The following is a 22502-nucleotide window of genomic DNA, read 5'->3' on the forward strand; positions in this document are numbered from 1 at the left end:
TACACAAATGAGGCTTCAAACTCTGCAGTGTCCTGTCTAGTATTAACTGATGGAGGACCATAACCAATAAACAGAAACTTTCTTTTTGTTCAGCCTGAGTTTACCTTAAGGCTGAGCTTGGAATATGAGCTGGTTGATTATCAAGCAGAGGGTTAGGGTCTCATGAGGTAAGCTGGAGATTTTAAGCAATGTCTCGCATACCTTGGACACCAGGTTGTGAATGTTACAGCTAAAACTAAGGTAAAGCCTTCAATTTATGGAGAACCCATCAGAGTGTTCCTCTGACAGAATCTCTTTATCCAATACTAGATTTCCCCATTTCTCCATCAGTCAGATATTCTGCCACTTCACTTAGAGTATGTAGAGACTCTTTGAAATATTCCTCTGATCTAAAGCTAGATATCAGCTATATTCTGAGAAATGCTAGTACTCAATAACTAGCTGGAAAATGCAGAATTATTCTTACTGAGAAACAAATGCAGTTTACAGACTAACTCCCTGCTTCAATTTTGGTGCACACCACGCTGAGATATGACAAGTTTTCAGCTAATACCTCGTTGGGAATCACCTTGTTGGTGCAAAAATAGCATTTTATGTCTGTCAAATTGTGTTATCTTTGACATTTTTCAGAAATTCAACTAAGGAAAAGGGAACAAATAATGTGTTTTTGTGACAGGGTGCTAAGTAACTGGCATTGAATACATGCAGTTTTTCTGCATGTATAGCTAGCATTTCAGGTGCCTCACTTGGAATTTTTATTCCAAATAACTAAATCAACTAAACAGCTTTTTATGGATCATAAAGTCTGAAATTCTTTAACTGGAAGTGGTTTTATGTGTCAGAGAGATGATTTTATATGGGTTTTTTTAGAATTCCTGACTGCTTAAAGTAATAAAAAGTGAACATCTGAGTCATTTCTCAGGTATTTTTATATTTCTATTTTGATTTTCCTGTTGCCTGCCACTAGCTTTCCCTAATATAACATAAGAAGTTTAAATTTTGTCATTAGTTTTAATTCTCCATTTATTATTATTTCAGCAAATCTTAAATATGCTTTATATTACTTTTACAGGAGTGTACTCAGTTTTCCCACCTTAAAACCTTTTAAGCCTACTCAACAACAAACTTAGAAGGGGTATGTCACAGTTACGTGTCTTTATTTTTAGACTCTGATGAGATTCTGCAAGTTTCAGGTGTTTATTTTCACCCTGCCCCTTCCATTAATTAAAGCCGATCAATCCATGGAAATAAAAGTGACTTGCAGCCCCTGCCTTTGGGGCACATTTGCTTTATGGCCCTGCTGTGTGGAGTCACATGTCTGAGGTGTGATTGAGGGTGTGTCGGGGTTGCGATAAGCCTCTAATCAAAGCTACATTATTGGCCCAGCTGACTGCAGGTAGAGCGGCGAGCAGTAACAACAGAAAAACACACACACACACACACACACACACACACACACACACACACACACACACACACACACACACACACACACACACACACAGTCTGACAGATAAGGCTTCAGGTAAACTCCTGTGACATTATGCGAACGCACGGCTGGCACATAGAAAAACACTCACCATTCAATAAATCCTTCTTTTTCTCTCAAATGGAGGACAAACTCTCCAAATTAGCTCCTCAAATATTGACCGGGAGAAATTGGTGGTCTCCCCGCTCGCTGTCAGAGCAGAGGGGCTCCTAAACACACTTTGGTCAGGTTTCGAGGTTTCGCATTGATTTATTTTCGTTATTTGTTTGTTTAAATATCGTAAAAATAAATGTACACTCTGGCGAGGCTTATTTCTGCTTTGGGCACAGAGAAACCAATGTGCTGAGGGGAGAGAAAGCAGGAGAAAGCAGACCTTATTCTCTTGCTTTTTTATTCACCTTCTCCCTCCCTTCTCCTCTTCCTCCTCCTCCTCTCAAGCTGCAAACCAACTCACTTCATATTAATTGATGTGAAATGCTGAACTCAATTTGTTGGATCCGGAGGCCCCGAAGCGCTAAAATCAAATGTTAAAACTAGTTTAAATCCCTCCTCTTTGCTCCATGGAAGGTGTCACAAAAAGCAGATGAATTTTAATTCGATTTTAATAGAAAAATGCGTCAACATAAAGAGGCTTATTTTCAGCCTCCACCACTAAGTGTTAATGGCACACTGCGAGAACTGATGTGTATAAAATGCTAAAATATTGATGCTAAAATCCTTACTTAATGTTGCTTCATTGCTTCATATACATTTTACTTGTTGTTAGTAAAAATGTAACTATATTTACCATTTTTATATACACGATTCTTTCAGCTGCCCTTCCTGATGCAACCAGAGATTTGAGTCCTTATCACACCAGTTACTTGTAATATAGAGACTCAGCACATTTTCATTTTATATAATATTATACATCATTAGAGACAGAGACTAACAGTCCTGTTGGATTGGTGATAAAGCAATAAATTGCCGCTAACTTTACTAAAACATTCAGTACTGATGCCGCGTGTCACTTAAAGTGTTCATTTGGGTTTTATTATAAATTTGTAAGTTAAATTTTATTTTATTTATCAAGCAGAAGCCTCCAGCGTTTAAACAAGTAAAACTTACACTGAACTGTCAAAAGCTGCAATTCCTCTAATGGCCACCTGAAGCTGACTCCAAACATTGAATCAATCTCCATAGACTCATGTTAAAATGCTCAACTTCACACCAGAAAAAAAAAACCATCTTTACAGCCTGCTACAAAAAATGGTTTTGGTCTGTCACGTTAAATGAAAATTATATTATTAAAATTCTGAGTTATAAACTATGGATGTTGACAATTTCATATCAGATCATTTGTATGTCAAAAAAGAAAATTGGAAAGAAACAACACAAACAGCAACCTCTATGAAAAAAAGAAGAACTACCAAAATCTGCAGTTCCTTTAATATCTACTGGAAGCTCTAATAGTCAGTCCCCATAAACTCGCATATTTTTTCAGATTTAAATTCTCGGTTTATTAACCTGTTTAGTTGAACTTATTTCTGATGCGTTTAGTTCCCTCAGTGTTCCCTGTCTGTTCCTTCCTCTGCCTCGTCTTTCTATGTTTTTTTAAATCGATGTCCAATAGTTTCCATTACCCGTTTCTAGTTCCCCTGTTGTTTCCAATCCTGAAAAGTTCTCAGTTTAAAAACAGTCCCAACTTTCACTTTTCCACCTCCTTTGTTCTCTTTTGTGTCCTTTTGTTTATTTTATTGAGTGTTTTAAAAAAAGTTTCTTTTTTTTACCCGTCTTTTGGTCTGTGCCTTTTACCTTATCTTAATAATAACTGATTGCTTTCAGTCAAAGTCAATGCAGTTGTTTGTTTTTGTTTTTGTTTTTTTTTGGGGGGGGGGGGGGTGGGTTTGTTTTTATTGATTTATTTTTGGTGTGCACAAATTAGCTTCCATACTTCTGTATTTGAGGAACGGCACGAATGTGACTCCCGAGGTGTGAACACAGCAACCGCAGGATTGTTATCTTCTGTTGTTGGCAAGAAAAGAAAACAGCAGACGAGGAATAAAAAAGGACATTACAGCAGGTCAATAACCTCTTGACCATTTTGTAGAGCTAAACTCGGGAAAGCTCCTCCCTGCTATTGTGATAGAGCAAATTCCAAGAGGAGAAGGAACGCTCACCTGGAGGCCATGCCTCCCGAGCCCCTCCCCCATGGCTGCCCTACAGTAAAGCATCATGTGTGGGGAAGGCGATGAGAGGACGGGTGGAAGAGTTGGCAGCGTGCTGGTGTTTCTCTATTATTAGCAGGTAAACAGCTCTGATTTTAGACAAGTCGCTGCTGCTGTTTTTTAAGAGGAGGGGTATGGTGCCTCAGAGTCTCACACTCACTCTCCCTCATCCTCCCCAACCTCATGTTTACGCTCACCTCATTCCTCTCGACCTCGTTTTCTCTCATCGTGACCTCAACTTCCTGCCCCGAATCCCAGAAATCGTATGTTTGAACCCTGAACACTCACACTCACATCCTCTGGAAACAAAAGGCACATTTAAATTGATGAATGAGTCCTGACTAATCAGCAAAAAAAAGAAAAAGAAAGAAAAAGAAAAGAAAATCTAAAAAGCTGCAACTACAATCTCAAGATCTGCACAGAATGACGTCTAAGTCAGGTGATTCACTGGTATTTCTGCTAATTGGGCGTCTAACAAAACAAGTAACAACGAATTGGCCTGAGCACTTCTAAAGTCTGTCAGACTCTCCTTTTTCCCCTCTGGCTCCCTTAAAAAACTAATATCAACTGTTGAAATCTGCTTAAAGTCTACGTATTTTTCAATTTTCCAGGTCTAAATTTGGACCTTCATAGTCATTCTACAGTTTCCCCTCATGCTGATAACAAGGATGCATTTATAGAATCTTTTCCAGTAATAATACAATGTCCTCATCTTTGTCTACTGACACCCGAGCTAAATTACTAACGTATAATCCTCACTGAGGTGTTTATGTGCATAACTTTGTTAAATAAATAAATAATAAATCTGCAGTAATATACATGTGCTGAAACTGTATTTATTAGTAAATTAAACCAAGATGTAGATAATTATATTATATTTTTCACCTAATTTATTTGGTGTCATCTGAATTCAGCTCATTGTGGGAGTCTCAATAGTTTTTCCTTTCAATGCTCTCAGGTCCAACCAGTCTACATGTGTTTTGTGGACTTGGAGAAGGCTTTCGACCTTGTCCCTCGGGGGGTCCTGTGAGGGGGGGCTCTGGGAGTATGGGGTGTCTGGCCCATTGCTACGGGCCATTCAGTCCTTATACGACCGTTGCAAGAGCTTGGTCTGCATGGCCGGCAATAAGTCGGATTCGTTCCTGGTGGGTGATGGGCTCCGCCGGGGCTGCCCTTTGTCACCGATTCTGTTCATAATTTTTATGGACAGAATTTCTAGGCGTAGCCAAGTGGCGGAAGGCTTTCACTTTGGTGGTCTCAGGATCTCATCTCTGCTTTTCGCAGATGATGTGGTCCTGTTGGCTTCATCAGGTGATGGCCTCCAGCTTGCCTTGGAACAGTTCACAGCCAAGTGTGAAGCGGTGGGAATGAGAATCAGCACCTCCAAATCTGAGGCCATGGTTCTCAGCCGGAAAAGGGTGGAGTGCCCACTCCGGGTCGGGGATAAGTTCCTGCCCCAAGTGGAGGAGTTTAAGTATCTCGGGGTCTTGTTCGCGAGATATGGGAGAAGGGAGCGGGAGATCGACAGACTGATTGGTGCAGCGGCTGCAGTGATGCGGACGCTGCACCGGTCCGTCGTGGTGAAGAGGGAGCTGAGTGTAAAAGCGAAGCTCTCAATTTACCGGTCGATCTACGCCCCTACCCTCACCTATGGCCACGAGCTGTGGGTAGTGACCGAAAAAATGAGATCGCAAATACAAGCGGTGGAAATGGGGTTCCTCCGAAGGGTGGCTGGCCTCTCCCTTAGAGATAGGGTGAGAAGTTTGGCCATTCGGGAGGGGCTCAGAGTAAAGCCGCTGCTCCTCTACATCGAAAAGAGCCAGTTGAGGTGGTTCGGGCATCTGACAAGGATGCCTCCTGGGTGCCTCCTGGGCAAGGTTTTCCGGGAGGAGGCCCGGGGCAGACCCAGGACACGCTGGAGAGATTATATCTTTCGGCTGGCCTGGGAACACCTTGGTGTTCCCCCGGATAAGCTGGAGGAGGTGGCGGCTGGGGAGAGGGAGGTCTGGGCTTCTCTGCTTAGGCTGCTGCCCCTGCGACCCGGCCCCAGATAAGCGGAAGAAAATGGATGGATGGATGAATGGATGCTCTCAATCTCGCTCTAAGTGCATCTCCTCACACACAGAGTGGCACACACAGAGGCCGGAGAAATGAGGACATCGTGTTACCTTTAAGGGCAATAACAACTTCTCAAGCGTTAGGCCCAATATGATGACATAGCGAGAAGTCAACAAGTAAAGCGTCATTTGAGCCTTTCAGCAGTCGTGTCGATTGTGAATGTCAGTCAAAACGTTTCACAAAAGCTTCTGACCCTTATTTTGGTTCTCCCGCTGATATGTTGAAATAAAAGCACAGAACAACATAGAAATGAAACAAATAGATGATAAATGGACTGGTTCTCAGAAAGCGTGTTTCCATTCTGCTTGAGCACTCACAGCACTTTATACTACATGCCTCATTCACCCATTCATATGCCTTTTCTACCTAAGTGCTTTCTATCTAACATTCACACACATTCACAGTCAGATGAATCCATTGGAGAGCACCTTGGGGCTAGTATCTTGCCCAAAACCTACTGGTAAAAAAATAAATAAATGCATCGTACAGCTTTACATAAATCCCACGGTCTTGTCTGCTCTCACATTATCCACACCTTCACTTCATTTACCTTTTACCTCTGCACGTCCTCAGTGACCGCTCACTGTCGTCACGCCTCCCCTTAGGCTGATGTTAAAAGTTAACACAAAGCTGAACACTCACACTGATTTGTCAGCTGGGAAACTCAATGGGATTCCTCATAAGAGCTCATGCAAACTTTCCATCAAGATTTTCCGGAAGACGCATGAATGCATGCATATGGCTCCTGAATAAACACGCAGTATTTATGTTGATGGAATTTAATCTCTCTTTTCTGTATATTTTCGGATGTTTACACTCATCGACTGGACTTTTTTTCCCCCCTTTCAGTTAACAACTTGTATGTTCAATAGTTTTAAAGCACAGTGAAGTATCTTATCAGATTTTGCCAGATATTTTTTTTATGTTTTCAAGTATAAATATCTGTATGGCTCTCCAAAATCCTCAGAGAGCAACTTTGTTCTCTCCACCATCAGCAGAGTCCAATGATAGGGAGTACACTCGCTCGCAGATGCACAAACACAGCTGCAAGCAAATATTAGACATTTTTCCAAGTCTGCCTGCAAAGCCGATGCATTAAAGTGCATGTCTCGGTAGATGAGTTTGCCGGTTCATGTATTTTATACCTTCGATTGTCGGAGGTCGCTTAAAACCCTAGCGGACCCGTGAATTCTCTATCAGTCAAGTTTTGTTTCAGTGTTTTGGAGTGAATTAGTCGAGCTCACACCTGACAAAAGCTGATACTGAACCATAAACTCTTTTTCTTGATGAAAGCTCCTCAATTTAGAGCCGTTTCAGGTCCAGCTTGATGCCTTGCATGCTTACTCCACGCTGCTCTAAATGGGCTTATGAACTGCAGGAGTCAGCTGTCGCAAACTGCACCCAATGTGTTCACATGCCAATAAACTCTACTGCTGCTGCCGCTGCCGAGTTTTGTGCCCCTGCTCTCATGTTGCTTGCAGGCTCGTGATGTCTTTGCGGGATGCCGCTCTCGGCCGGTCCAGGCTGGGACACAGCCCAGAGGCCAGCAGCTGAAGAGGGAGGAAGCAGCCAGGCCACAGAGGGCCTAATTACAGACCCAGATCAGGGACAACCCTGTGGAAACTGTGCGCAACTGACAGAAGACGCAGGAGGATCTACTGTACGTACATGGTTTTGTTATGCAGTCTTTTGCTCCTTACGTAAAGAGGACAAACTGCGGCTGTAGATAATGATTATTTTCATTACATGATTAATAATGTAGTCTGTGTCGAAAAATAGCACCATCACAAGTTCCCAGTGCCCAAGAGATGTTTCCACGAAGCCAAAGGTATTCAGTTTGCAGTGATACAAGCCAGAAACAAGCAGCAATTCCTCACATGTGAGGAGCTAAAGGTAGAGGTATTTTCTTCAGTGGCTGCTAATGGCTATGAGAACTTCAACTTTTCATCAGTCCTTCCATATATGCTACTTTCAAGGTATGTGGGCTAATTTTCTTTAGACCTTTCAAGAATATATATATATATATATATATATATATATTTATTTGAGTTTTAATTTTGTCAGTACTAAACAGTTTCCATTTGAGTCCAATGCCTTCAGCTTGACAGAAACCTGAAGCAAAGAAAGTTTTCTCTGTTTGATTGTAGGGCCATTACCTTACAATATGAGGCGCCTTGAGGCAACTGTTGTTATGATGTGGTGTTTAATAAATATAATTGAATTCAATTGACGTTCCAGCCATGTATTACAACCCTAACCATAACCTTATTCCTAACCATAACCAGCGCTTTAATGACGTGAAATAGTGTTTTCCAAAGCGATTTGAGAAAAATGAACGTACATGTGTTGACTGATTCCAAACAATTCTCATATTTCCTAATTTTTCCGATCTCGTCATTTAGGAACGTGCTTGGGTGCCTGGAAGTGTAACATGTTGGCGATTTGTCACCTAGCATAAAATATTACTCCTCGGGAGTGAGAACATGTTGAATGGAAAGTGCTCGAGTCAAAGGCACCCAATTTCTTTTAGGTTCATGAAGATGTTTCACCTCTTATCTGAAAGGCTTCTTGAGTTTTAAAAGCTGGTGGGGAGTGCCAGGCTTATATAAACTCTAGTGGGGTCGTCACCTTTGATGTGGTTCAAGCCACTTCCCAGCCTACCATCTCATGAGTAAGGTCACAAGTGCTGAGGTGGCAATGGTGGTTAAATCTCCCAAGAAGCCAGTTTTTGTACGTGGGTATTGCTGGGTCTGATATGCACCAGGATGACTTTCTACCACATCAGGGAGGATGATGATGATGATGTTCTGTTCTTCACTGGTTCATGTCTAAAGGTCTTCACTGACTTAAAACATAAACTGGACCTTCATTAAGTGCAACAAATGACTGGAGGTGGGACTAGTATTATATTGTCAAGTGTCTCACCTGACAATATAATACTATCACAATATTTCACTCCTGATACCATGTTATTGAAATTTTTAGCATTCTGCGACATGCTGAGTTTTTACAATAACAGATGTTGTGATTTATCACCTTTCTTCAACTGCAAATTACATCCTCGAAGTTAAACTTTGTCCATATCCGCTTTATCCAATAAGATAACGTTATCTCCCTTCAGTTATTTTTTTGATGCAAAAAGAGATTGTCAAGCAAAACAACACGTTCACTAAAAACCTGCCATTAATGTTGCCATAAGACAGAGTCAGTCTCCTATCAGTCTGTTATCAGACCAATATCAAACTGATAACAGTCTGGGAGTAAATGGGGTCAAGCTGGCAATTGCATGCAATCCATTTCTGATAATACAATAATTATCGGGGATCATCAAATCATCAAATATAACATATGTGTTGCTGTCTACATAGACAGAAATTCACATTAACTATCACATTTGCAACTACTTGCAAGCCTTCAGCGCAATCTGTCAGAGTGATTGCAGTCAGTCCAAGTCAGACTGCAACTGTTTGCAGAAAGGTTGCTTCCTATCAGGTGGGATGAGCCCTCTTGTTTGTAGTATTCCCAGAATTCATTTAATAAAATATCAATATTTGGTGTCCCTGTATTGATACAATATTACAATGTAGAATATTGCGGTACTATGCTGTAACAATTCCCCCCCCCCCCCCTACCTCTACAGTGTATGTGTGTAACTAGGGATGGGTATCGTTTAGGTTTTATCCGATACCGGTGCCAAACCGGTACTTTTGAAACGGTGCCGGTGCTTAAATGGTGCTCAAACCGGTGCTTAAAGAATGGAGAACACCAACTTTGTCCAAAAACCTCTCATGTTCAGCTGTTTTTTTGTAAAAAGATAACAATGTTAGCCTTTTCTGTAGCTATGGGGCATATATGGTATCACTCTTGGCTGGAAGCAGTGCTTAAACAATGGAAAAAGCACAAACTTTATCCAAAAACCTCTCATGTTTAACTGTTTTCCACTTTTTCTTTGGTCATTTTAGCCTTTTTGGCCAGGGTGAAGGGAGTATCTGCCATCAAACAAGAAGACAGCCGCATGTAACTATGATGATGTTTGCTAGTTCACCTTACATGCATTAATGTAATAACGTGGTTAGCCTACTCAACGTAAATTACACACGAACAACATTACGCTACTCACGCAGAGAAGAACGGCTGCTGCTGCCATCATCATCCGTCATCATTTCTGCTACACTGGCAGGGCTAGGGGCCAGGACTCTATTCTTCGGGTTTTTGGGGGATGTTGCTCCGGGTCCGATAACTGGCAACCCACCCGCAGTAGATGTGTACGGAGTGAGGTCTCGCAGCAAGCTATCAAATACGGCGCATTTCTCGGCTTTAAAAAAAAACGCTATGCGTCGCCAGGTGTTTCATCGGATTTGAGGTGTTACCTCCTTTGACAGTATCACAGTATCAGCTTAAAGCACTTGTTGCAGGCTGCTGAGTTTGCATATTTTGCTGTGAAGTACAGCCATACATTTGACCGGTCCTCCTTGGGCATTTTTAATCTGTAGCTCTGCTCTAAATGAACGTATGTACCTGGACCCGCCTACTATCCTCGGAAACGTAAAATGATTGGCTAGAATCTAAAGTGTATCACAGCTCAGGAAAAAAAAAGCACCGAAATAAAGCACCGAAATGTGCGCTGCTTTTCGGTCTGGTTACTACCGTTTATGTCAGAACCGGTGCCATCATGGCACCGGATACCGGTACCCATCCCTATGTGTAACACAGATTTACACATCCTGAGAGAATGGTTACTGTCACATTTTCTTGTACAAAAACTTGTGAAGCACCCGTAATGTTATTGATAAAATGACTCCGCTGACACAAGTTAATGTCTGCGAAGGTTCTCAGTCATCCAGGTCATCGTAGTCTAAGGAGCTTGGAAAGAAAAGCATCTGGACTCCTTTAAGTTTCTTGAAGACGTTTCACCTCTCATCCTAGAAGCTTCTTCAGTCCTAAGAGCAACTGGTGGAGGGTCCCAGATTTTTAAGCCCTATTGAGAGTGTCCCTAAGAGGGTTGTGAAAGATAGATGGCTAATTTCAGTCCTCTATGTCCACTGTGAATGATCATCTTTGAAAAGAGGGCGGGGCTTTAAGACACCAACTGTCTGCCATCTATAATCGAGTTTTGCGATCCCTTCCCAGACACCTTAACGCCCGCTTACATCTTGGGTCATTTGATCTTAGTAAGTCACATGATAGGGTGGGGCAAGGTCTCACAATGTGTTCACCCGAAACTTTGGCTGATGGTGACCCACGCCCGTTTTCACAACTTGGCTCGTGTGATTAGGCAGAGGATCCATAGGGGGTCCACAGCCCTCGTAAGGACACTCCCAATAGGGCTAAAAAAAATCCGTGACTCTCCATGAATTGCTCTTAGAACTGAAGAAGCTCTGATGAGAGGTGAAACATCTTCAAGAAGCTTTTCTTTTCAAGCTCCTTAGACACAAGTTACTCTATTAAAATAAATAAATGCAACTTTGTCCACAGTCTAAAAAACAACAAAATAAATGAACTAATTATGCAACAAAGACCAGAGAATCAGGAGAAGATGTCCGGTGAACATCTAGCCATTAATAGTTTTTTAAAGTCTGCTTCACAAACAGACACTAAGACAGACAGTTTTACATTACGGACATTGAAATATGTTCTCATTTTGACAGTTTTCAGATATTTCAATAATTTAAATACTCTGAGTGTTTGAAATAAGTATTTGAGATATTTCACCTTTCCTAATCAGATTTCGTTTGAAACAGAAGCATACACGTAACGGTGAATCTGATGACTTCACTGGTGGGAATTCCAGGATATATTATGATATATATATATTTTTTTTACATTTTATTTTTCCTTCTCTATCCATCCACAAGGTTTGTTGCAGAGACACCATTCAAGCAACAACTGGGTTACCAGCAGGGTGAATGCCATTATTGCCCATTCTAGCCCTCCATATTCCATATGCCATATTTGATGTGCATTCTGACTGGCTGACTGATTTCTGACTCTCACTGAGTGAAACAGCTAGTAAAGAATGCCAGCAAATATGAGCTAACTAGTTGTCGAATGGTAGTAAAACTTTAAAAAGTGTGACACAAACCAGGAATGGAGACCGTTTCCTCTGAAAGTAAAAGTTGCTCCTTTTGAAACTTGTCGGCTGCAGTGCTGAGGAACAGCTTTTACTTTGAAGGTGAAGCTTCTCCATTTTTGGTCTGCAGCACACTTTTCACATTTTCACTACAGCTCTGAGACCAGCTGGACAGTGTTTGTAGACAAGTCTGCCACTTCCATGCAAACTATGACTGCACCAATATGCTAGCAACCAAAGCAAGCACGAGGAGGTTTGTGCCAACGGTTTGCAGAATACATATTTTTCCATAGCAACAGGTGGTTGCCAGGGGGCTACTGACTGATCTGTAGGCCTGTGTTTTTGTGGCTTTAGTAGTCATTTTCCCTGTTGCTGCCCTCAACCTCCAATCACAACAGGTCAGGGAATACTAATTTTTCCCTCATGACTGGTGGTTGCCAAATGGTTGCAGACCAGTCTGTAGGCCTGTGTTACTTAACTAAAATGTTGGTGTTAAAATGATAAAAGCATACTGAAATATATTATTCACCTAAAATTCACCCGTAATTTTACTGAAACAGAAAATTTGTTTTAAAAGAACTAACAGGCAAGCAGGCAACACTCATTTTCGTATGGAAATGACTAAAAGCCTCAGTAAATGACATCATATTATTTTTATCTGTAAAATTTTCTGATAAATGTAAACAAAACCATAAAAAAAAAAAAATTGTAGAAATAAAGACACTATTCAGTCATTTTAGTTGCTACAATAGCTCGGTCACTAACCAAGCAAAAACACTGGAAACAACTGAATATCGAGTCTTTAGATATCACCAAGAATATCAGGTTGAATACGGTGACCAAGAAGCTAAATATTCTCCATCACTTTGCTGCTGAAGAGTGTAAATGCTGCCTCTTTCTAGCCTCGCCTACTTACCACGTAGGCCCTGAATTCCTCAGGTCCATGACACAAAGTGCCGCACACCGCTGTTTATGAGCACAACGGTCAATGATTTACAGAGGAGAGACGTAAAGAGAGAAAAACCTTTCTCACCTTCCTCAAATCCTTCTTTCCTCCTGCTCCTACAATAACTGTCTTGTTTTCTCAGCCTCACATATGAAATTATAGAGTCCGGTGCGCCTCCACAGCAAAGAGAAAACAGATACAGATGTTAAAACACACGGCTGCTTCTTCTAGATCTTCAGTTAAGATACATGTTGGATTATTTAGAGTCCTGGTGCTGTATTATAAACTGTTAATCACTCAAGGCAGACTTTATCATGTCTTACATTTTTTTTATTGAAAGGCTTTTGTATATAATTTAAAGTACCTCGTGTGTCTTTGACTTTTCCTTCGCCACCCCCCTTTGTTTTCCAGTTTGATATGCTAACACAAAATTACCCTAAAACTGTGAAGCCATTTCCACACCAGCATGTTTTTGCAGTAATTTAACTACATTTCCACCTCACTGATATTTAAGGACCTTTTAAATGGATATTGGATGTTTTAGTAGTAAAACTCAGGCCTTGTGCTTCAGTGTGGGCCGATCCTGACTAATTCCTGACTTTAGGAAGAGCATTAAAATTCAGCGACTTGTAACAACAACAGGTGAACGACAGGTTAACAATCAATGTTGTTATGAAGCAAGTTTGGGTTTTTTTTTTCTCGTATGTTTACAACAGTTTTTGATTTAAACTGTGGTTCATTGTACTTGCACTTGATTCATTTCTGTTGCCATGGCTTCCAATAACACTCCTGGTCATATTTGTTTTTTTTAAAGCTCCCTTATTCTCTTTTATGCTCCTTTTTACCCCAGGTTTTGCCTGCAGATATCACTCAGGGCTTAAATTCCTCAGCCTCCTTATCTGCATTTTTTATCTGAATTTAAAAATATTTAATCCATATTAGAATTTACTGTTGACAACAATAAAAATAAAGAAGTTAAAGTCAGATTAAATGGGAGACAAGTCCTGTTTTCCAACCATGAAAGCAGTTTTCATTTATGTATTTTACTTGATTTATGCATTTCAGAAACTGTGCTTAAGTTTAAGGAGCTTTCGGTTTTGTCCTTTAATTTTCCCTCATTTGCAGACAGCAAACTGATCAATATCTGCAGCTTCTCCTTATTCTCAAAGTCATATTCAGCTGCTGAAAGTCAAAGTGTGTACTTTGGAATCGGTCAGGCTCTGTGGTCAGTGGATGCAAAAATTAAGTTTCCTGCCCTGCTCTTAACTTAGAGACTCTGGTTGAAGCACACAGATATTAGGATTCAACTCCTCCTGTTATACCAGCCGCACAGGGCTTCACGTGGAGCACGATGTAGCATTTAAGGATAATTTCCTCAGCAATTTGAACACACAACCCAATACAGCGCTTTTACTGGAGATGGAAAGCTGCACTGTAAAGAAGAAAGAAATAGTTTCTGATTCATTGTTTGTAAGCAGTTTCAAGCAAACCCAACTCAAACCTGACCAGGAAAACCTTCAATTTAACCCGGAAAAGCTGGAAATTTGGAGTAAGGAATGCCAAATTTGGAAGCCGCAACATTTTGGCTCAATTATGTGAGTCTGTGCAGCTCAAGTGAGGTGTTTTGGTTAGAAGTGGCCACTAATTGTCAGTGGAGCTGTGAAGCCGCTGTCTCATGAAACAGGAAGCGGGCATCGTTCCCAAACAGTGACAATTCAGTTTAGAGTCAAAAGCTGTGACGCTGCTGCTGGTGCTGCGAGCACAGTGCCGAAAACTGCAGAGCATGCGTCACCATGACACACACATGCATGTAAAAGATAATAAACAGGGCCTGTGACACATTCACTCACACACACACACACACACAAGCCAACAATTGACTCTGAAAACCAAAACCATGCGTCACAAAATGCTTTGTGTGACACTCCCCTCTGCCAGGTCATCAGCTGCTGCCATCTGACTCACAATAAATTTGTACTTCCATTGCCGTGTGGATCCCGAGGCACATGAGGTCCCTCATCGTGACCCTTACCTAACGTTAACTTGAACCCCAAGATATTAGGAACCTTCAAAAAAAAGTCTCTGAAAGTCGATCCCAACCTAAAGACCAGCCAAGAAAACTTCCCAACTTTATGTCACCCAAAGAAAAAAAAAAAAAAAAAAAAAGAAATGAACAAGAAAGAAAAGCTCTCACTCTTGTTTTCATTTTACATTAAAATGAATTCATGTCACAAAACATCCTCACTTTAATTTATACAGGAGTCATGGCTTTGTGAAAAGAGGTTGCTTTACCAAACAAATCCTTCATTTCACAAAAAGGGCTTCATTTTGTTACACACACACACACACACACACACACACACACACACACACACACACACACACACACACACACACACACACACTTTAAAGAAGAAAGGGATGGGCGAAATCTGACCGTACAATGCCAACTCTGTTTGCCAGTAACCAAGCTGCTCTCAGCGTCAAAAGACTCCAACCTAAAGAAACATCTGAAAGCAAGTTCTTTTTTAAAAACTAACATTAGCCTACTGCCTTATTTTAGTTGTGGTAGCTACCTGGGTTATGTGCCACTTCAGTATCTTTGATGTATTATTGCTGTGTGATTTATTACTATTACTGAAGGCTGCATTACAACCTGCTAGCTGCAAATAATCATGCACAGTTCTGAAAGCAGACAGAAAGGAAACATATTACTGATACAGAAATAGTTTTCTATACGAGATCACTGCAAAAAGTGCAGCCTTACCTAATGTCCACCCTACTGTTACTCATTTTATATTAAGATTTAAAAATCTTTCAGAACCTCCCATGATTATTTGCAGCTAGCAGGTTGTAATGCAGCCTTCAGTAATAGTAATAAATCACACAGCAACAGTACATTCATGTAATTCTAAAAAGCATGACAATATATTAAGTAATCCAAAGTATTCAGAATACGTTACTCACATTAAGTAACTTAACAGAATATGTTACAAACTATATTTTGTGCCTGTAGTGGAAAACATTTTAAAAGTAACCTTCCCAACACTGTATTTATAAAATATATAATTAATGTTACAGATGTTGGAAAAGGTTCTAAATGTACAAAAAAAACAAAACAAATAAAAACCTGATCACTTTTAAATAATTAAAATTTACCAATAACCAGTACTTTATAAAAAGGGTTTTCAATTTACAATAGGTCCTCACTTTATAAACAACAGTCCTATGTTTACAAAAAAAAAAAAAAGGAAAAGCAAACATAATTTTATGAAAAATAGTCCTCAATTTCTAAATAAAATATGGTCCTAGCGTTACAAAAAAAGTGTTTATTTGATAAACAGAGTATTTTGCAAAAATCACACCTTACACAAAAAAGTCCTCAACAAGGATACCTCTCAATTTTGAAAAAGTTATAATTTTACAAAAATTATCCCTATTTTTCAAAACTCAAGGAAAAAAAAAAAAAGACTTTTTAAATAACGGCCTTTTTTACATAAAGTGTGCACTTTATAGAAAAGCGTTCTCACTTTACTAAAACATTCACGCTTTTTAAAAAAGGCTCTTAACCTCATATTAAACAATGGCCATTATTTTAGCCAGTTTTAAAACGGGGCTTCTCACTTTACAAAAAGAAACAGAGAAAAAAAAAGTCCTAATCTTATAAAACATGTATTTAAAAAAAAAAAAAAAAAAGGGGGGGGGGGGGGGGGTTTTACAAAAAACAGCTACACTTTTAAAAACGCAACAGGTAACAGAGGGCAGCAAAAAAAATATCCTCACGCTGTAAAACTGGTCCTCACAGATGCACAAGCGCAGACACACACCGCTCAAATTTAGGTCCTAAAGGGAAGCTGATGTGATCCTAAAAGGATTTGAACACTTTTTTTTTTCCATCCTCTGGCTCCATGACCAGCTTTAGCCTGTGCCCAAGTTAATTCCCAGTGTGTGTGTGTGTGTGTGTGTGTGTGTGTGTGTGTGTGTGTGTGTGTGTGTGTGTGTGTGTGTGTGAGTGTGTGTGTGTGTGTACATCAGTGGGAAGCACAGACTAATTCCACCCATGTAAATGTTGACCTGAGCTGGGTGGGGTGTTTGTGTGGTGACCAAGTGGGGAGGGGCTTTGCATGGAAAGCTGCAGTAGAAAATAAAAGCTATAGTTCCTGTCATCATCGTCTCCCTCTCACTGTCCCTCTGCCCTTTACTCCCCTTAATGTGGGAAACCAGAGGCCACAAATGGTACACGCACACACACATGCACACGCACACACACACACGTGGAAACGGTAAAGGATGAGGCGGATGATTTCTGAAGATATTGGTCTGTGCCGCTCTGTGTTGGCACTGTGCACGTAAATAACTGTAAATGTCAAAGAAGTTCAAGTTTAAGGAAGAAAAGCTGAAGCTGAAACTGAAGCCGGGTTGTTTTGTTGTTTTTTTTTGTTTTGTTTTTTTTTTTAAAACAGCAACAGGGCGCAAATACAGACTGTGTGTTGTACCTGCAGCTCTGATCCGTCTGTTACTGTGACATTTTTGGAAACTGGCTCATTCATTATCTGGTTGAGAGCTAGAGAAGATTGCTGACGCCATGACGTCAGGAGAGTAAAAAAGAAACTAAATATAAGTATGATGGGCTGCCGTGGACGTTCTCATGGTGATAGAGATGCCGACACAAACACAACACAGAGACGGCACATTCACGGACATGCACGCGTACAGGTATGCAAAAGCCTGACCCTGATAGATAAATACTACACACACATGCTAAACACACACACACACAAATAGTCTATCCATCGCGTGTGTGATTCTCTGCTTGACGCATCGCGGCAACATTTTTCACAGACACATTTTATTTCAGTTTGGACTTTGGTCTGAGGGCGGCCTGGTCGCAGCCCGGTGTAATTTGCACTTTTCTTCTTCTTCTGTGGTTTCTGACTGTCCACTTCACCCAGCCTGGCTCAACACTGATTGCCCAGAAAAAAAATTTAAAAAAAGAGCAGAAAATAGAGCTTCCACTGTGACCCTGATGTAACTTTCCATGAGTCATAATCGTACCTGACCTGGAGCTTTTCCACCGAATGAAACTGTGATTCTTTCCTGGTTTGTCCTTTTACACAAACAGCATCAACAAACAGGCTGCTTCCCTCACCGAAAACCACCTGATGACACACAAGCAAGCCCTGCAGCATCTTCCCCGCACGCTCACCTGAGACGGGAAATTTCCCTGAGAGCTATAAAAACCCCACGACGTACAAGAAGGCATCTTTTAACACCTCTGGAGACAGTGGATCTTATTCACAGATAGACCGCGCGTATGAACGTTCGACCAAATCTGTGACTCATCTGTATTTTCTTACCACAGTTTGTTTGAACAAATGTAAAAACTTCCACAGACCATGCATACGCACAAGGGATGAAGGTCCAAAAAATAGAATTAAATAAATAAATAAATAAATAAATACATAAAAGATGTTTAAGTAAAAGGTAAAATGCACAAAATACTGCCTGAAAAGCTGCAAGCGGAAGTTTTAATTTAATATACTTAGACTTTCTTTGGAAGATGTTCTAAAAGGTAACAAAGTGGAAATGTTTGGCCACAACGCACAAGACCAAACACAGCATATCAGTACTGGGGTGATGATTTGGGCACCTTGCAGTCATTGAGTTGACCATAAATTCCTCTGTATACCAAAGTATTTTAGAGTCAAATGTGAGGACATCTGGGTCATGAAACAGGACAATGATCTGAACATAAAAGAATCAAGGTGCTGCAATGATCCAGTCAAAGTCTGGACCTCAACCTGACTGAAAAGCTGTGTTGGGACCTTAAAAGAGCAGTGCATGAACCTCAATGAACTCAAGCAACACTATAAAGAAGAGTAGGCCAAAATCCCTCCACTACAAGCTTCTGAATCATGGTGTACTTACTTAAAATACACCAGCTAACATTAGCTCAGGGAGAAAAAAAAAAAAAAAGTCCACTTATCGCTAAAGTCATCCAAGGACGTCTCCTTGCACACCGCAGTCAGCCCATAAAACACTGATAATCCAGCTAATGGACACTGATTGGTCTTAAGGATTTACAACGGGACACATGGATTTCGATGGTGCTCGTTTTCAGATGATAAGTAGGCATCAGATATTAAGTTAAGGTGCAACAGAAACGTCTGTGTGCATAAGAAGCAGTTAGTTGTAATGGCCAACAACGCTGCTGCTAATGTAAATCAAATCAGAGGATACAGTAAAGTGAGTCATGATGCTGCAACATCCTTTTTACCACGACTGAAACCTGTAAAAACCCACATCTGTAGGTACCTCTGTAAATATGACCAAGTCCACTGCAAACTTTAGTGGTGATCCAACATCAAGTAAACACAAGGCTGATTTTTATAGGTTAAAAGTATTTGAAAAATCACTTTATGTAGAGGAGAACAGCGGGTCATGTCTTATGAGATGAATCATCAGTGATTTGGAAATTCTGAACACATTTTAATGCGTCTGTATCAATCATATAACAATATATAGATATTTTGATCGACTCTAGTTCCCGTGAAGGAAGAAAGGACAGACAGACACTTTTTTTGTTGTTGTTGTTTTTTGGTTGGATAATTGACAAACAATGAACTGGAATAATACATTTATTCAGCTATTTTTTGTCTGAGTACTGCTCTGTTTGTAACACAGAAGACATTTAAATGTCTGAGACATCCAAAGGTTGAAACATTTGGATCCAAAAAAAAAAAAGTAACAAAACCAGCTGTAACCTAATGGTTCAGTCTGTCCCTTAAAATTAAATATTTATTGATTTCCTTTCTTCCTTTTTACCACATACAGTATGACTAGTGTATTTGAAGGTGGACAAATGTCAAGGCAGCAGGGATGTGGGTATCAAAACTCAAATGGAAACTGTGTGAAAAACACACTGAAGTGTTAACATAATAAAAATATAAAAATAACCAGTCGTATCTGTCCTGAAAAATTCAACAGGTGCATCTGAAAACCCAGACCACACACATAGAGTGGAGGTCAGGGGTCAGCATAGTAAGAGATGAGAAATTCCACACCTGAATACAGTGTACACACGCACACGCACACACACACGGGGACTTAACCTCACCTCATCCTGATTGGCAGGAAGTGGCACACAGCGATTATTGAGCACGTCACGCGGCTCAAGTTCCAGCGACCGCAGTGGTTTATCACAAGGAAGCTCACCACAGCAGGTTAATGACGAGGAACGGAGCTCAAACTATAGGCTGCGTGTGTGTGTGTGTGTGTGTGTGTGTGTCCGTCCCATATGAAAAAGATATATATAAATCTTATAAAGTTTGTATCTGTCTTGTGTGAAACTTGTATGAAAAGCATACAAGAGTGAAAACAGATATAAGATCCCTTAAAAAATTATATAAATGAAACTTGTATGTTTTGGATACTTAATAAAACAATATATGAAAGTAATGAGAAAGTGGCCACTTTCATGAGTAAATCATAAGTTTTTACGATTTCTTTTCCATGTGTGTGTGTGTGTGTGTGTATGTGTGTGTGTGTGTGTGTGTGTGTGTGTGTGTGTGTGTGTGTGTGTGTGTGTGTGTGTGTGTGTGTGTGTGTGTGACCTCTCACCTTTGCAATGAAGTCTTCTCTGTGGGTGTGCTCCTCAAAAACATCTGTCTGCAGCCGTTCTGGGTTCAAAAAGACACACATCTGGATTATAATCATGATATCATGACACTCCACAGTGATCAGACTGAGGGGTCACAAAAGCAGTTAAAGCACTGCTAAACAGTTAGCAACCTATGGGGAGGTACCAAAAACTGCATTTCCGCTAATGTCCACTACAGGATGGCTCCACAAATGAGTGAGCACCCATAGGCTGTATCTCAATTCAGGGGCTGCATCCTTCGGCTCACGTACACCGCGAAGGCCGGATCCTCCGAAAACCGAGAAGGCCGGAAGTGCGAGGCTGTGAAATGGGACGGTCTAGCCTTCAGATTTGCGTCACCAGTTGTCTCAATGGAGTTTAATAAACTCAGCCGTCTACTCCTTGCTCCGTAAAATATAACAGGACATTGGAGTAAATTCTCTACCATCTCACACTTCTGTTTAATCAGTTTTCTGTTTGATATTTATTCAGCTGTGTGAGAACTATAACTTATCTCAGCCAAACTGATTTACTTAGGAACAAATAAAAATAACATACAATAACTTTTTGAAGGTATGTAAGTGACTTATGTATCATGTTTAACCTGAGTAGCCAAAGAGCGGACAGAGTTTGAAAACTGCAAAAATACATTTTGTTCTCTATGAACAGTTTTCCAGTTCATGATAGCTGTGCAAAGGTGATTTTGTTTTTTTATAACTCAGATGATTAAATTATATTAAGGTTCAAAGTCATGGAGGCTGAATGTGATCATCAGCGTTTGTGTTGCCGGTCCCTTGTAGAGTAGATTAACGCATTTATCTGACAACTACAGCCTGGTGTAAGGTACAGACTGAGCTTATCATGGTGAACTAAAGCTAAAATAAATCTAAAACTGAAAAAATTTTAAAAAACATTTAATTTAACTAAAAACAAAAACTAGACTTCAGAAAACACAAAATTGCACTGTACACCAAATTTAAATATGAATTAATGTGCCTTTGTTTTAAGACCTGTCCATAGCAGATCTTAAAATTAGATAAATACAAGCTCTGATGGACAACAACACACAAACCATCACACTAACTCATTCTTTATTCAGTAGAAAAAAACTAACAAAAATGCAGACACAGTGAATAAAAAAAGGCATCATTTAGTTTAAGACCTAATCGGTCTCTTACATCATTATGGAGGAATTTTGCTCAACTCTTATTTACAGCGGCCCCCACCTCAGCACTGGACCATTCTGTTACAGATTTGCTGCTGTGCTGTGGATCATTGTCCTGTTAAATGACCCAGTTGGAGCCAAGTTTTAGCTGCCGGACAGATGGCCTAACACCTGACTCCAAAATACTTTGGTATACAGAGATGGTTGAAGCTGCCCAGGTCCTTCGGCTGCAAAACAAGCCCAAATCATGACCCCCTCCTCCACCGTGCCAACCGTACAGTCTGAGATGGAGCTCTTGGGTTTTGTTTTGTTTTTTACACTTTCACTGAGCATTGCATAGTCTGACCTTGGAGGGAATGTTTTCCACTTGTGGATTATCTTTTTCTTGCTGTTCCTTACTGTTCCTGCTATTGCTTCTTTACAGGTGCTCACACTCGCTAATGAGCAATGAATCAAATGCATTTGATTAGCAGCACCTGGCTGTTACGTATACTTGTTTTGTCTGCAAGCCGGGTTACGCAAACACGCACCTGTAAAAACCCAATAGTATGTTGTTAAACTGTGCATACACTGAATGTTGATTGGTTGACAAATGAGCTGGAAAAGGAAAGGGTGCAAACATTTCTCAATTTGAGAGTTCACCAGGAACTGCAGTGGACACCTTTCATTCTTTTTTAACATTCTGTTTCACTTCAGCTCTTGGGCCAACACAGTACAAGTGAGGCCCACACACTGGCTGCACCCCATAATTTGGACACTGCCCTCATCTGCGTATTTAGTTTGTCCACACACTGTTTCTGCATTTTGCTTAGATGTTGTTAGATTAATTACAGCGCAGCTTGCTAACCAATATGTTTGCTTCCGACTT

General features: G+C 40.4%; 1 protein-coding gene across 2 annotated transcripts in view; it reads right to left on the minus strand.

Moving 5' to 3' along the window:
- The window catches only part of nhej1 (nonhomologous end-joining factor 1), a 31486-nt gene that overhangs the window by 6675 nt on the left and 2309 nt on the right, over positions 1-22502 (minus strand). For both annotated transcript variants that reach the window (XM_084921651.1, XM_084921652.1), the window contains exon 6: positions 20451-20509. In XM_084921651.1, coding sequence (XP_084777777.1) covers positions 20451-20509 — 59 coding nt within the window. The remainder of the gene's footprint in view (positions 1-20450; positions 20510-22502) is intronic.

Source organism: Perissodus microlepis, chromosome 23 (assembly GCF_051167445.1).
Source record: "Perissodus microlepis isolate ML-2025 ecotype Zambia chromosome 23, ASM5116744v1, whole genome shotgun sequence".
NCBI classification, from domain to species: Eukaryota; Metazoa; Chordata; class Actinopteri; order Cichliformes; family Cichlidae; genus Perissodus; species Perissodus microlepis.